We start from the raw sequence: 16,233 nt of genomic DNA, 5'->3' as shown, positions 1-16,233 counted from the left end.
CCTTGTGGATCACCTCCTGGGCCCGGTGGGATCAAACTTGCACTAAATTGGCTAAGGGAGGGCCCAAACCTTTTTTTTTTTAGGTTTGATGAATTTTGTTTTTAATCAGAAAAATGTATGGGGTTAATGAAAGGAAATGTTATTAATTTGCTTTACTGTAGTGCTGTTGTCAATTTTTTTAAAAATAACATAATAGTTTATTTTTACATCATTATTGTACCTTTTTCCATCTCAGCTGTAATCCCCGTGGGCTTTCCATCGCCCTTGTGCCATCACCATAGTTCAATGCACTTCCCTCCTCCCGCTCTTACTGATCCCATTTCCTACTCCACCCCCATAAAATGTCTCTGGTATATAGCTGTTCATTAATATTATTTCTTTTTTCACCTGGTTCATTATACTCCTGCTTTGAGTGAAACTATCCAGTATTTTTCCTTTTCTTTCTGGCTTATTTCACTAAGCATGATCTTTTCCAGCTACATCCATATTGCTGCAAAAGGCATGTGTTTCTTTTTGTTGTTGTTGTTATTGAGTAATATACCATTGTGTATATATGTACCACATCTTTTTTACCCTGTCATCCACATTTGGGCATTTGGGCTGTTTCTATGTCTTACCAAATGCAAAAGCAGCAGTAAACATGGGGGTGCAGGTATCTTTTTGAATCAGTGTTTTTTTGTCTTTTGGGTAGATACCTAGGAGTGGGATTGCTGGGTTGTATGGAAGCTCCCTGATTAGCAGATTTTTATTGTATTATTTTTATTGAGCTAGCAATGGTTGATAGTTTTGAACATAAATTTGGGGGTATAGGTTCTATTATTTCAGATATATACATATATGCATATTATGTATATTTGTGTATGGGTACATGTTATGCATATTATATATAAAAATATTGTTATAGCACATGTACCGCTAAAGTACACACACTGTACCACCATATTTCTTTGGATCCCTTTTACTTGCAAGAGCTTTTTTGGCTTAGTTGTGTTAATTTGTGTTGTTACTCTATATTCCTTCTATAAGTGAAATCATCCAGTATTTTTCTGCTTCTGACATATTTTACTTACCATAATGCCTTCCGGTTACAACCATATTGTTCTCAATGCAAAATTTCATTTCCTAAAATAGGTTCTAGTGTATGTATGTGTGTGTGGGGGGGCATGTGTGTGTGAGAGAGACAGACACACACACACATGCACACACATATTCTTTTTTTTTTTTAAGATTTATTTATTTGTGCATACAGAACTGGGGTACAGGCCAGAGGCTCAGAGGTGGCGAGAGGCTTCACCAGAGGCAGAGTGGGGAACAGAACAGGCAGATCGACGAAGTACACTGCTGAGGGGAGCAGCGGGCGGGTCAGGAGAGGTCTGCCACGCCATGTGGTCACCTCCGGGGCAGGAGGGAAGTGGCTTTAGTTTCTCAGTGCTGTGCTTTAACCCGCTGCGCCTCCAGGGAGGGCCCCACACATATTCTTAATCCACTCATCTGTCCTTGAAGATATAGGTTGCTTCCATAATTGGCTATTATAAGTAGTATATTGAAGAACACAGGGATACACATATTCGTTTGTATTAGCTTTTCCACATCTTTCATAGGCCACTAGGAGTAGGATCATATTGTAAATCAATTTTTTTTTGAATTTTGAGAAAACTCTATACTGGTGTTTTCTGGAACAATCTACATCTCAGCCAACAGTTCACAGTTTCCATTTTCTCCACATCTTCACCAACACTTGTTTCTGATTCATTTCATATAGGCCATTCTGATAAATGAGAGATTGTATCTCATTGTGATGTTGATTTGCATTTCCCTGGTAAAAAGTCATATAAACATAGATACTTTGGAGAATTATTTATCTTTTCTGTTCATATTTAATAAACTAATTAACTTTTCATTTATAAGACACAGTATGCATTTATTTAGAGTCATAAAAAGCTGACTCATTCAATATAACTCAATACAAAAACATATCAATTTGATCCCACTCCATTATGAGTCTTAGTGTTGCACCCTAGGGTGGTAGGAATGCAAATTTCTCACTGAGGACAGTCTAAGATATTGTGCAGGTAGATCACCCTCAGCACGACATTAATGGTTTTTTTGAGCACAGTCTCCAATTTACTGGGAATCATTTTGTTTATTTGGTTAACAAGACTCATAAACAATCTGATATCTTTGTAGATAGCACATCCTCTGAATATTCTCACACTGTGCTTAGGTCATCTAGATGGAAGCCAATTCCCCTCTTATTTGCTGTAACTTGAGAGTCTTTTTACCATGCTGAGGCTAAAACAGGTTTTCACGATCAGGTTAACTCAAATGTATACAGTGTTATGATTCTCAAATCATGGTCAGAGGTGTGACCTTCACCCCCATGGTGCTAGCAGCGATACCTATTAAAGTACTGAGAAAGGCCTTGATGCTCCTGTGTCTGTACGGGAGGCCCCTGTTCATAGTGAGATGATGGGTTTTCATCAGCACAGAGCAATTTTTGTGAAGTAATAATTTATTGCTCAACAATCTGAGCTCTTTTGAAGAGACGTGTGCAATTCAAATATGTTCTTAGTGAATTCCATATCAGCAGCCAACCTCATCTTCCAAATCATATTACAGCACCAATAGCAATTGGTGATTTTTACTGAGCACAGAGTTCTTTAAAACACCCCCAGCAGAATTCTGATAATGTAGGCAGCGTACCCATTGTGTCTCTTACATCTCTCCATGATGAAGGCCAAAATTACTGGGTGGTGTGGAAACATGAGGTTCAGGGAAAGGATCCTGGGAGAGCAGAATCAGGTATTGACCATCCCAGAGTCTGCACTGGGCCTGACACTAATGTCGGGATCTGGCCAGCAGCGAGGTTGTAGCTGCTGCAGCAGTGGAGATGGAGGGTCAACTGCAGTGGGTGCTGGGGTCGAATTGCTGGAAGGTTGTTGTCCATGTGATGTGATATGACAGGACAATCAGGAACCACAGCTGGTGTAATAAAAAAAAAAAAATGAAACACCACATAAAAATGGCAGTAAGCAGGGAAGCCAAGCAAAGAAAGTTCATTTAGACACAGATCGGCTTCTTAAGTGTAAAGCCGCAAAGGTTAAAGAAACAGGCTAAACATGACAGCATCCAGCAAGGCTGAGGTTTATGCAAGGCCAGGTGACAGCACAGCTCTGCAGGGCAGGGGTCCTGGATGGGTTGCTGCTGCTAAAAACAACTTGGGGTTTTCATGCTCATGTTTTGGGTCTAGGGACTGAGCTGTGGTAGTCGTGCAGTTTCTTGATTAGTCAAATTTAGCCAATGACCCAACACAGATTAACTGGTGATAGAGTCATGGAATTTTTTTCTTGTTATGTCTCTGGGGTGGGGGGGAGGGAGCAGTTCCAGTTCTTATCACTCCTTTTAAGTTACTCAGGGTCTCAGTTTCTTGTCAAGGTCTATCTGCTCACTGGGATTAGAATTAGGAAGGATGCTGGCTCTGCAGGAGCACTGGGCTTGGAGGGAGGCAGGAGCACTCCCTGGACTGTCAGTGTGGCCAGGTGTTCTGAAGGGAAGGATTGAGTTATTATTTTTAAGGTGTATTTATTTATGCACACAGAACTGAGGTACAGGCCAGAGGTGTGGGAGGGGGTAATCCCCGTGGACTTCCCGCCACCACTTCACTCCTGTGCCATCACCATAGTCCCATGTACTTGTTCCACCCCAGTTTTGATCCTGTTCCCCTCTCTACTCCTGTAGAATATCTCTGGTTTATAACTGTTTGTTGATTTTTATTTTTGCTTTATTGCAATAGCTTTTTTTCTCTCTCTCTCTCTGATCCCTTACATTTCTGCTATGAGTGAAACCATCTGCATTTTTCTATTTATTTCTGGTTTATTTCACTAAGCACGATCCCTTCCAGCTCCATCCATGTTGCCACAAATGGCGTGAGTTATCTTTTTTAATTGCTGAGTAATATTTCATAGTATATATGTACCACATTTTCTTGATCCAGTCATCGACATTTGGGCATTTGGATTGATTCCACATATTACCTATTGTAAATAGAACAGTAATAAACATAGGAGTGCAGGTGTTCTTTTGAATTAATATTTTTGTGTCCTTTGAGTAGAGAATTTTTTTTAAAAATTCAACTCTTGAAAATCATAGAGCAGAGCCGTTCAAATTTCTCTCTCACTCTCATTCTCTCTTTCTCTCAAACACACACATACACACACTCAGAGGTAGTTAGAAAGAGATGAGAAAAGGACTATATCCACATAATTGTCTAGGTCTACCACTGACAAAGTCTGTGTCATGCCTTTATTCTTTCAGATAAAGATAAAACATAAAATTTGACTCATTTTGTTTTAGGCCCAGATGTTCTAAAAAACATCTCAAGTCCACTGTATTAAAATTGGGATTCCAAATAATAACTACAGGGACTGCCAGGGAGACCTGTCCAAGACTCCCTTTCTCTCTCTCTTTCTCTCTCTCTCTTTTTTTTTTTATTAAACAAGAGTCCTGGATATAAAATAGAAAGAAAATACATCAGTCCATAACAGGACTTACAGAATATGAGTGGGCCTATCTTAATACAGGAATTCCAAATTGTTATATTTTATTTCCTACAATTTTTTTAAATTTTTTTTAAGATTTATTATTCATACAGAACTGGGGTACAGGACAGAGATGCGGAGGGTGAGAGGATTCACCAGGGACAGAGTGGGGAGTAGAACAGGCTGATCTACGAAGTACACTGCTGAGGGGAGCAGCGGGCCGGTCAAGAGAGGTCTGCCATGCCATGTGGTCACCTCCAGGGCTGGCGGGGATCGAACTCATGTAGAGGTGGCTTAAGCTTCTCAGTGCTGTGCTTTTAACCTGCTGCGCCACCAGAGGAGGGCCCTATTTCCTACAATTTTAACCTCTGTCAACATGTCAATCAAACTGTTTATGAAAGTAAATTGCTATATTGTAAACAAGAATAATGTTTACATATGCTAAAATTTTCATAGTGTGATTAGATGTTAACAATTGAGCCAGTCATTTTGCTACTCATTTTATAATCTGTAGCTGTTTTCTCTTGGTGATTTTATTATTTTTGGATCTATAGAAATTACATACTATAAATAATGTAATATATAATATATAATTATTTATATATAACATATATATAACTTGGTTGAAGAGATTAATTTATAACATTGTATCTGATTTAGAAGAAGAGGATCAGTCTCTTCAAGTGTTATTACCTCACCACACCATCACCAACACATCCATAGTCCTGACCCACAGTATTCTGAGCTGTCTTCATTTGACCTTTCTCTTCTGTTTTGGTAGCTGCAATTCTGTAGTTAAACTTCTAGGCTTGTTAATTGGTTTGATGCCATATAGTATTTTTCTTTTTACTCTGACTTCTCTCACTCAGCATAACCACTCTGGTTCCATCTACATTGTTACAAATAAGATTTTATCTTTTAGCTGAGTAGTTTCCATTGAATATATATACCACATCTTCCTAAACCACTCATCCTAATCCAGTAGGTTGTTTTCATAGCTTGCCTATTGAAAATAGTTCTACAGTGACCATAGGAGTGGATCTATACCTTCAATGTAGTGCTTTTGAATTATTTTGGGTAGACGCTTAGGAGTGGAATTGCTGAATCATGAGGTAGATTCATATTTTATATTGAGTAGTTGCTATAGAGTTTTTATAGGCTATGAGTCTATATTTCCCCTGCAGAGTATAAGAGCTTCCTTTTCTCTTGTTGGCACATGATGTTTCTGATCTTTTGACATGTGCTGAACCTATAGGTGTGAGGTGGTATCTCACTGTGATTTTGATTTGTATTTCTCGACATTAAATGCTGGTGAGGTTTAGAGGCTCATGGAGTAAGGCAGGATTTTTTTCACCTTTTGGTAGTCTTTCAGTAACTTCACTGACTCAGCAGCTAGTCTGTAACCTTAATAATACCCCGCATAAGCAAAAATATATTGCTATAATACTCTGAGCACATAATTGGCTCAGTACCAGCTAGTGCTTTGCAGTGTAACAAGGGCAGATCGCGTGTCCCGTGGCTTGCTGCAGGGCTCGCTAGCTGCCACTGCCTCCACTTGTCTATCGAGAGCTTCCTGTTGCAACAATAAAGACTTTCTTGCTCCGACACATGGGCTTTGTGATCTGATTTCTCATCTGCCACCATCAAGAACCCAGAAAGGGTAGCTGAGGTCCTACAGTGATGATGAACATTCTTTCATGTGTCTGATGGGCATCTGAATGTCTTCTTTGGGAAAATGCCTATTTAACTCTTCTGCTCATCTCTTGATTGGGTTATTTGTTTTCATTTTAGTGAATTGTAAGAGATCTTGTAAATTGTGGATATCAGCTCCTTGTCAGATGTATGTTGTGCTAATATTTTCTCCCATTCAGTTAAGTGCCTTTTGTTTTTATGGCAGTTTATTTCACTGTACAGTTGGATTAGATGTAGTTCCAACTGTTGATAGTCTTTTCTTTTGGCTGTTGGAAATGAATCTACAAAGACATCATTGAAGCTTAGGCTGTCAAGCATTTTGCTTGTGTTTTCTCTATATTTTATGGTTTCAGGTCTCACATCCAGATTTTTATGTATCTTGAGTTGATTTTTGTGGTGTAACAATGGTCTAATTTCATCCTTTTGCATATTCTATCCATTTTCCCAAGACATTTTAGTGCAATAAAAGACTCTATTTCTTTGAAGAATGTCATTGAAATTTTGACATAGATTGCATTGAATCTGTACATTGCTTTCAGTCAGGCAGCTACTTTAACAATGCTAACTTCTCCAATGGAAGACAAGAAATATCTTTCTAATTCTCTGTGTCAACTTCTATTTCCTTTCACGATATCTTATAATTTTCATTGTATCATTATTTTGCCTTCTTTTAAACATTATTTATTTATGTATATAGAACTGGGGTACAGACCAGAGGTGCAGGGGCAGTAACAGGCTCCACCAGAGACAGAGTGAGGAATAGAACAGGCAGATGGACGTAGTTCAGTGCTGAGAGGAGCAACAGTCGACTGGAGAGGTCTGCTGCACCACGTGGGGGATGGAATGCCTGCTGAAGTTACTGTGGCTAGCTGCATAGTGCTGCTGGTTAACCCATTGCACCATCTTTACCTCTTTCCTTAACTTTAAACCGAGGTACACATTTTTTTCTTGATGAAACTGTAATTAGCATTATTTTCTTTATTGCTTTCTCTTCTACCTCATTGTTTGCATATAGGGTGACAACTGATTTTTCTATATCAGTTTGTACCCTGACACTTTAATAAACTGATGTGTTAATTCAAATAGAGTGTTAGTAGAATCTTTAGGGTTTTTTATATATACAATCATGATAAGCAAAAATTATTTTTTTGTGTGTTTTCATTACCAATTATATATTTTTTTCCTATCCCACTTTTGTCTAACTTCTCAAGCTAGACCTTTCCAATATTACATTGAATAGTAATGAAAATGGAGATCCTTTATTTGTACCAGATATTTTTGGAAGAGCTTTTTTATTTTTCCACCTTTGAGAATGATGCTAGATGTGGTTTGTCATATATGGCCTTCATTTTCTGAGATATGTTCCACTTACCCCCAGTATTTTTTAGGGTTTTAAAAATACTCCATTTTAGGCCCTCCCTGGTGGCGCGGTGGGTTAAAGCACAGCACTGAGAAGCTAAAGCCACTGCAGCATGAGTTTGATTCCCACCTGCCCCGGAGGTGACCACATGGAGCAGCAGACCTCTCCTGACCCTCCCACTGCTCCCCTCAGCTGTGTACCTCATCAGTCAGCCTGTTCTGCTCCCCACTCTGACTCTGGTGAATCCTCTCACCACCCCTACACCTCTGGCCTGTACCCCATTTCTGTATGCATAAGTAAATAAATCTTTAAAAAAAATACTCCATTTTAGTTTTGCATAGAAGTTGGGTATATTGCAGTGGTGTGGGAGATGAGAGGATTCACCAGAGACAGAATGGGGAATAGAACAAGAAGATCTACTGAAAACCCCTGCAGTAGAAGGCAGTAGAAGGCAAGAAAAGAGAGGTCAGCTGTACCATGTGCGGGTCAGATCCCTGGCCAGGAAAACAACTCAGACCTTAGCAGTGACAGCACTGAGACCTACCCCTAGATTACCAGGAAGGCCTTTTTTCGGGTTTTTAAAATAAATGATGTTGAAGCTTATTAAATACTTTTATAGTATTTATTGTTATGATCAATGATTCTTATGGTTCCCTTTTGGAAAGGGTAGTGAATTACATTCACTAAAAGTTGATAATTCTGTGTCCCTGTAATAAATCTTACTAGGTAATGATGCATAATTCCTTTAATTTTTGGAGTCTGTTTACTAATATTGTGTTCAGAATTTTTGCATCTTTGTTGAAAGGGATATTGACCTATAGTTGTTAATTTATCTGTTTTTTTTTTTATAGTGGCTGATTTCTTTTTTTAATACTAATTTATTTTTCTAGGTCTTTGTTAATTTTTGGGTTATATTTGAGTTTTCCCCTTAGATGTAGTAGCAGCTTTCTTCTCCCACCACCAGAGCATCTGTGAGTCATCTTCTCCATGTCTTGTGCTCCTCCCTCCCTGATTTTGAGCTATCTCCCTACTTCTCCCCTAGTTCCATCCATGTTGAGGCAAATGGCATGGTTTAATCTTTTGAGGACACTGAGTAGTATCCATTGTGTATATATCATATCTTCTTGATCCACTCACCTGTTTGGGTCGTTTAGTTTGTCTCCATATCTTAGTTGCTGGAATAGAGCTGCAATAAACATAGGAGTACAAGTTTCCTTTTGAATTAGTCTTTTTGTGACCTCTGGATAGATGTGTAGAAGTAGAATTGCTGGATTATAGTGTAGATCCATTTTTTATCGTCTTGAGGAATGTCCACATAGTTTTCCATAGTGGTTGGACCAGTGTACCTTCCCATCTGCAGTATATAAGGGTTACATTTTTTTTTTAACATGGGACATTTTCATAGATGTGAGGTAGTCTCTCACAGTAGTTTTGAATTACATTTCCCTAATAATTAGTGATGCTGAACTTTTTTTTTTTTTTTTCATATACCTGCTGCCATTTGCATTTCTTTTTTGGAGAAGTGTCTTTTTAGCTCTTCTACCCATTTTTTTTTTTGTATGTGTTGCTTCTTTCTTTTTGTTGGGTTATATAAACCCTTTGTAGATATTTTATATCAGTCACGTGTCAGATTTATGGGGTGAAAATATATTCACCCATTCAGTAAGGTGTTTCTTTATTTTGCTTATGACCTCTTTTGCTGTACAGAGCCTTTTAGCTTTATACAGTCCCAGTTGTTTGTATTCTCCTTTGTTTTTCTTGCATCTGAGATTGAGTCCTCAAAAATGTTTCTGAAGTTTATGACATAGAAGATTTTGTTTATGTATTTTCCTGTCTCGCATCCAACTCATCCATTTAGGTAGACTATTGCTTAAGGTATGAAATAATAACTTAGTTTCTCTTGCTGACATGTGGCAAACCTGTTTTTCCAGCACCATTTATTGAAAAGAATTTCCTTGTTTCAATTATTGTCTTTGCTCCTTTCTCAAGGTTAGATGACTGTGTATGGGTGGTGGTTTTATTTCTGGACTTTTAATATGATTTCATCTGTCTTTATGTCTGTTTTTATTCCAAGATTATTGGAATAAAATTTTTTGTTTAAGTTTTCTAAAAATTATATGGCTTTGTAGTTTATTTTAAAGTCTGGAAGTGTAATACCTGCATTCTTCTACTTTTTAATCAGGAGAACTTTGGCTACTCAGGTGTTTTTGTGATTCCATGTGAATTTCAGCAATATTTTTTCCATTTATTTGAAATATGCCATTGTGAATTTTTAAAAAAATATATTTATTTATTTACACATACCAGAGCTGAGGTGTAGACCATAGGTTTTGGGTGGAGGCTTGGTAGTGAGAGGATTTCCAGAGGTAGAAAAGAAAGACTGTCTGAAATACATTGCTGAGGGGAGCAATGAGCAAGACAAGAGAGGTCTGCTCTATCATGTGGGTCAGCTCCATGGCTAGAGATCAAAATGTTGCTGCAGTGGCTGTGGATAGCTTCATAGTGCTTGCCACACTTTAACCCCTTGCACTCCCATTGAGATTTTTATTGGAATTTCATTTCTCTGTAAATTGCTTTTGAAGGGATGGCTATTTTGATAATATTAATTCTTCTGACCCATGGGCAGCAAATGTCTTTCCATTTATTTGTGTCTTCTTCTATTTCTTTTAAAAGTTGAACCTTCTGCCATTTTACTTGTATGGAACTTTTATCTCCTGTATTAGGTTTAACCCAGACATTTAATTTTGTGGGTACAATTGTAAATGTGATGGTTTCCTTAATTTCTTCCTCTTCAGAATAATTCTTTGAATATAAGAAGACCAGAGATTTTGTTTGTTGATTTTATAACCTGCTGCTTTTCTAAACTGGTTTATTGTTTTAATTATTTTTTATGGATTTTTAGTGTTCTCTCTACATATTACCATAAAATCTACAAATAATAATAGTCTTATTTCTTCTATCAACATTTTTTCAGTTCATCTCTTAAGTTCAGCTAGAAATCACTAGTGAAACCATCTGACCCATGACTTTTTTTTTCAGGAGACTTTTGATCAGTGTTTCAATTTCCTGGTGTTTTATTTCTTCTCTACTCTGTTTTGGATGATTGCATATTTCTAAGAAAGCTTTGATCTCTTCTTTGTTATTCAACTTACTATCACACAAATGTTAATAGTAATCTCTTTTATGATCTTCTGAATTTCTAAGATGTCTGCTATAATTTTTCTTTCATTCCCTATTCTATTTATTTTTGTTTCCTTCTTATATTTCTTTGTGAGCCTAGATGATGTCTTTATATTTTGTTTATTCTTCAAAGAACCAGCTTTTAGTTTCATTCATTTTTTAGACTGTTTTTTTTTTTAATTTCTATTCCATTTATTATTCTAATTTCCTTCTTGGCTTTTGCTTCATTTGCTCATCTTTTCCTAGTTCTTTAAGGAACTTAGTTTCCTTACTCTGATATATTTTTTAAATATTTTATTTATTTATGTATACAGAAATTGGGTACAGGTCAGAGATTCAGGGGGTGGTGAGATGATTCACCAGAAACAAAATGAGGAGTGGAATAGGCAGATTGACAAAGTACACTACTGAGGGGAGCACCGGGTGGGTCAGGAGAGGTCTGCTGCACCATGTGGGTGAGCTCCGTGGATGGACATAGATGGTACTTGCGCAGAAGAGGCCACAACTTAGCCTACCTTCTCAGTGCAGCCTTCCAGCATGCTGAGCCACCAGGGAGGACCCTACCTTTCATTTCATTTCATTTCATTTTTATTTTATAATAAAACAGTTCATTTTTACATCATTTTGTACATTTTTTTAAAAATCTCAATTGTAATCCCCATGGGTTTCCCATCACGAGTCACCCATGTGTCATCACCATAATCCCGTGCACTTCCCTCTCCACCCCCACCCCCCCCCGTTTTTGATCCCATTCCCCACTCCACCCTAACAAAATGTCTCTGGTATATGGCTATTCATTATTCTTGTTATTTTCTTGCCTGGCCCATTATACTCCTGCTATGAGTGAAACCATCCGGTATTTTTCTTTCTCTTTCTGGCTTATCTCACTAAGCATGATCTTTTCCAGCTCCATCCAAGTTGCTGCAAAAGACATGTGTTTCTTTTTTTTTGGTTGCTGAGTAATATTCCATTGTATATATGTACCACATCTTTTTAATCCAGTCATCTACTTTTGGGCATTTGGGCTGCCTATCTTTAATTTTAGAGGAAGTTTAAGGAAAAGAGAAATTAATTATATCTAGGATAAAGACAGACTCACAAAAGGGAGAGGCATATTTTATACTATATACGTTGATATATATGGTTTTCTCTCTCTTTTTTGGATTAGAAAGGAATGGAAGTTAACATATTAGTTTTGACTTCAAATGGATTTGAGTTTGAATCCTAGGTCAGGCTCCTACCTTTATTTTGAGCTGGGGAATCATTACCTCAAACGCTTACTTGTAAGTTTGTGACTAATAATGCTAACTTCCCAGGATTTTTGTGAAGATTAAAAGCTATAATCTATACTTATGCTTAATGCTTAGCAAATGAAAGTGCTACTTCACACACCTGGCTATTCATAGCTCCAGTAATTGTGAGTAATTATACATGATTAGGAATTCACTGTAGATTACCTTTATTAGATGGTTTAATGGCTCCTATTGGTGCAGGTTTCATTGGAGTACAGATTAAGCAAGACTGTTACTTAAATGACTTTGTGGTGATAGACATTATTAGAAGTTGTAGCAAGACTAGCAGTATTTTATTATCCTAAAATCTTTGGATTATTATACTAAAAATAGCCAATTTATAGTTAGTCAAGGATATTTAAACTGCACATTTTAGAAGTGTATGTTCCATTCAGTTTAAAAAGATGGTGATTTAATGAAAATAGAAAAAATAAAACCTAAAATTTTCAAAATCATCATGTTGCATATTATCTTTCTTAGCAAGAAGTTAAATGGAAATTGAAATCGATTGGCATAAAAGAAGCTACTTTCATTATCAATATACTTTAATATGTTTGTGGTACCCATTCCCAGATAACCAGGATTCTGAATGAGTTACTATCTTTCAAAAGTATGTATTCTACCAAGGAATAGTTTAGGCCCAATAAATTTCTGCCAGAATATGCTTATTGTTTTGAAGAATCATGGCCTAAGTGTCTTCCGATTTAGCAACAAAACAATGACCTATTAATCATGATTTTTCCAAGCTAATGCTTAACCCCAGATGTTGATTGATCTACCTGTTATCTAAGTAAGGATCTTGTGAATATAGATAACCATGTCTGTATTGGAACCTGAGAGCACAGGAACAAGCACCCATTAGTACACAGATAGTGCTTCTTGGGCAGGAGTCATCTGGGAATTTCCTTGATGTAAATAAGCATTGTTCTCAGTTTGATGACTTTACATTTCTTGTCTTTTGTTTTGTTTTGTTTTTAATATAGACACTTTCTTATATGGTCTTAAAGTGTAAGCTGATGAAATCATCAAGAACTAGTTAGTGAAATCATTAAGAACTAGCTTTTTACTATTTACATAAAAAATGAGACTCAACAATTGTTGGAATTATAAAAGATCAGCGCCTAAGACAATTTTTAAAGAACATTTTGTATTTGTTTATTCAGTTTTCTTTCTTTTTATTGCAGTTAACATTGGTTTACAACATTGTCCATAATTCAGAGGTATAGGATCTCTCTATTCAGGTGTTGTTTCCATATCACACTTTTTTAAGATTGTAAGATTGCTTCAAGTTGGTAAAATTGAATTCTGGAAACTTGAGTCAAATCTGGAGTTCTAACCCATGGCCCTGAACGAAGAGTCAGGGTACCTGTCTTGATTCCTTTTCTTATAGTTTCAAAATTTTATTTCACTTAAAAGATATTTTGTTTCAGTCTTTTATCTCCTTTACAGGGCTTACTGAGAAAATACTAAATGTGTCTATAAACTTAAGCAAACCATTTAACTGTGACAAAAGATGGGAAGGTTTAATAGGTTATCAATGCCTCTCTGTACCTCAGTAACCAACAATCTTCTCCAAAGACCATTGGCTTCTGTCCCCTGTTATAACTTATTGACCATTTGCCGGGAACCATCAGTGATGGTGTGAAAAATACCCAGTTTATGTGATAGGTTGGAGGGAATGTTTAAATCTCCAAGGATGGAGCCAAGCAATTGAAAACGGAAGCATCATCCTGATTTGCTTGGTTATTGTTGCTTCAATATATATATATATATCCTCTTCCTTTCTTTACCAACCATTTATTTGTCTTTAAAAGCAATTTATTAGCAGCCAAGAACTACTCAGTGGAGCTGGAGTTAAAAAAAAATGTGAAATGTGAGACAAAGTAAATAAGATATGAAAGCAGAATTTGGACATTATAATCTCTTAAGTATTCCATTTTATTTAAAAAAATTGCTACAATGTATAATGTTTCAATACTTTTCTTTTTTATCTTTTTAAACAGATTTAAAGTAGAACAAAAATTAGACTTCAAAGAAGTTTTGTATTCTTTGAATATAACTGAAATATTCAGTGGTGGATGTGATCTTTCTGGAATAACAGGTAGTGTGATTGACTAATTCTTATATTATGATTTTATTACATTTTTGTAATAACTGCATTTTTTAACTGACTGATCTTAAAAAGAAAGAGAATTTGACCCCAGAAAATACATACAAAATGAATAAATGGCATAGTCATGATGATCTGTCTGTAAACTAGCACTCTATTTTGCACTTAAACAGATCAGCTTAATAAATGTTAAAAGCATTTTAGAAAGATAGATAAGCCTTCTAACCATGTTTGTAATGGAACTGTGTAGGTAAAGCATTATGCAAGCTTTTATTTCAGCCCTCTTTGGATTTCCTTTCCTGTATAATGAGAATTACAACTTTAGAGCCTCTCATCTAAGCAGAGCTAATAAAACTCTTATAAGCCAATTTGCAAATGTTAATTTGGTAATATCAGAGACCATGAAATAGGTATCTACAAGCTGCTGGATGATGAATACCATCTAGAAGTTGTAATATTATGGTTTATAGACTTAGCTTGGAATTCAAACGAATCTTGGAAGATGAAGCTGTTATGCTAACTTGCACCTGGGAAATTGTGCACTGTGAAGAGACTCACTAGCACAACAAACTCCAAAAGAGCCTTTTAATTTTTCTTCTCCGGTTCTCTACTAGTTCAAAAATAACAAACTAAAGAGAAAATAAATGGATGAAGAGGAACAATTTGCCTGAAGTTACATAACCTCTTTTAAATTTAGTATTTTGTTTTTATAAAAAGGGGCCTAATGATAAAAGCTTGTCTATTTGATGGGGTTTTGAATCATAATGTTAGGCTATTGTATATCCCTGTATAAATCGCTAGGCTTTAGAGAAGTATTCATTAATTTATTCACTCTGCGGCTATGTGAGTAAATGAATGGAATAGATGAGTTTTCCTGTGGAGGAGGTGGGTGGGTTACACAGATGACATTGATGTTCATTATCACTTTCATGCATGATTTAGCTACTTGTTCTTACTCTGCCAGATAGATCTGCCTTCTTTGACATTTTCATCAGATCAGTCAACATTAAATACTTCAAGCGGATGCTATCTAAATGTTCCCTGGAATACAGCCACCTTGCCAAAGTGAATCAAACCAGTTTTTCAAGAGCCTCTTCTCTTAAATTTCTTTCTAACCAATATTTCTGATATTTCAAACAACCACTCACTCTGCAGATTCCCAGCAATTTGTGATTTCTACAAAATCTGCCTTTATAGGCAAATTCATCAAGAAAATACCTCCAAAATGCTTCATAAAAGAATTTAGGCAAGAGAATAACCCCGAGCAGAGAATGAATGCCCTACATTTATTCTTTCTTTCCTGTGCTACCTATTTGAGGTGATTTAACTACATTCATCTGTCTTACTGCCTGAAAAAGAAGAACCACAGTCAACATTGATAGCACCTTTGGTCATTAGGCAATAGTGTGTTCTTTGCTGTCCCTACTTTTCATTTATGTAATAAATATTTACCAAAGTTCCTTTGAACCTGTCCAACACTAAGACTATAAGTTATTTTCGCAAAAGATACACTACCTTATACTCATATATTTCACAGGTTTTGGAATTTTTTTTTCCAGAAAATTGTTTTGGGAAACTTTGAGATATGTATTTGGCTTATCACTGTTAACAATTCTTCTAAAAATGTTAGTAAGATATTTACACTCTGAATCTCAATTTTCTGATCTTTTAAGTGAAATAATACATGCTAGTGACAGAAATATATATCTATAAATCACCTCATTCAACATCTAACACCTAGGAGATGCTCAGTAAAAATAAATAAAAACAAAAAAAGAGGGGGTGATGGCAAAATAATATTTATTTGCACATCTTCTAGAAGAAGATATAGAAGTCTTTGTTCCTTTAATTAGACCAAGAAATAATTGTTATAAAGTTATAGAAACCAGTGGGCTTTATAGCCTGGATTCCTTGTCCTTGTCTCTAAGACCTTGTTATTTTCCCAAGGCTCGGATCAATCTGGTAAGATAAAATACAAAGAACAGGGCTCTCCCTAGTGTAGCAACGGGTTAAAGCACCACATTACGAAGCTCTCTATAGCCACTGCAGCACAGTTCCATC

General features: G+C 36.4%; 1 protein-coding gene across 1 annotated transcript in view; it reads left to right on the top strand.

Moving 5' to 3' along the window:
• SERPINI2 (serpin peptidase inhibitor, clade I (pancpin), member 2) overlaps window positions 1-16,233 on the top strand; it is a 45,232-nt gene that overhangs the window by 16,225 nt on the left and 12,774 nt on the right. Inside the window, exon 5 of the mRNA XM_004674933.2 lies at window positions 14,066-14,163. Within this exon, the coding sequence (XP_004674990.1) occupies window positions 14,066-14,163 (98 nt within the window). The remainder of the gene's footprint in view (window positions 1-14,065; window positions 14,164-16,233) is intronic.

Source organism: Condylura cristata, unplaced genomic scaffold (assembly GCF_000260355.1).
Source record: "Condylura cristata isolate star-nosed mole 26May11 unplaced genomic scaffold, ConCri1.0 scaffold00003, whole genome shotgun sequence".
NCBI classification, from domain to species: domain Eukaryota; kingdom Metazoa; phylum Chordata; class Mammalia; order Eulipotyphla; family Talpidae; genus Condylura; species Condylura cristata.
Note: the sequence above shows the minus strand (reverse complement) of the source record. Positions and strands in the feature narration are given on the sequence as shown.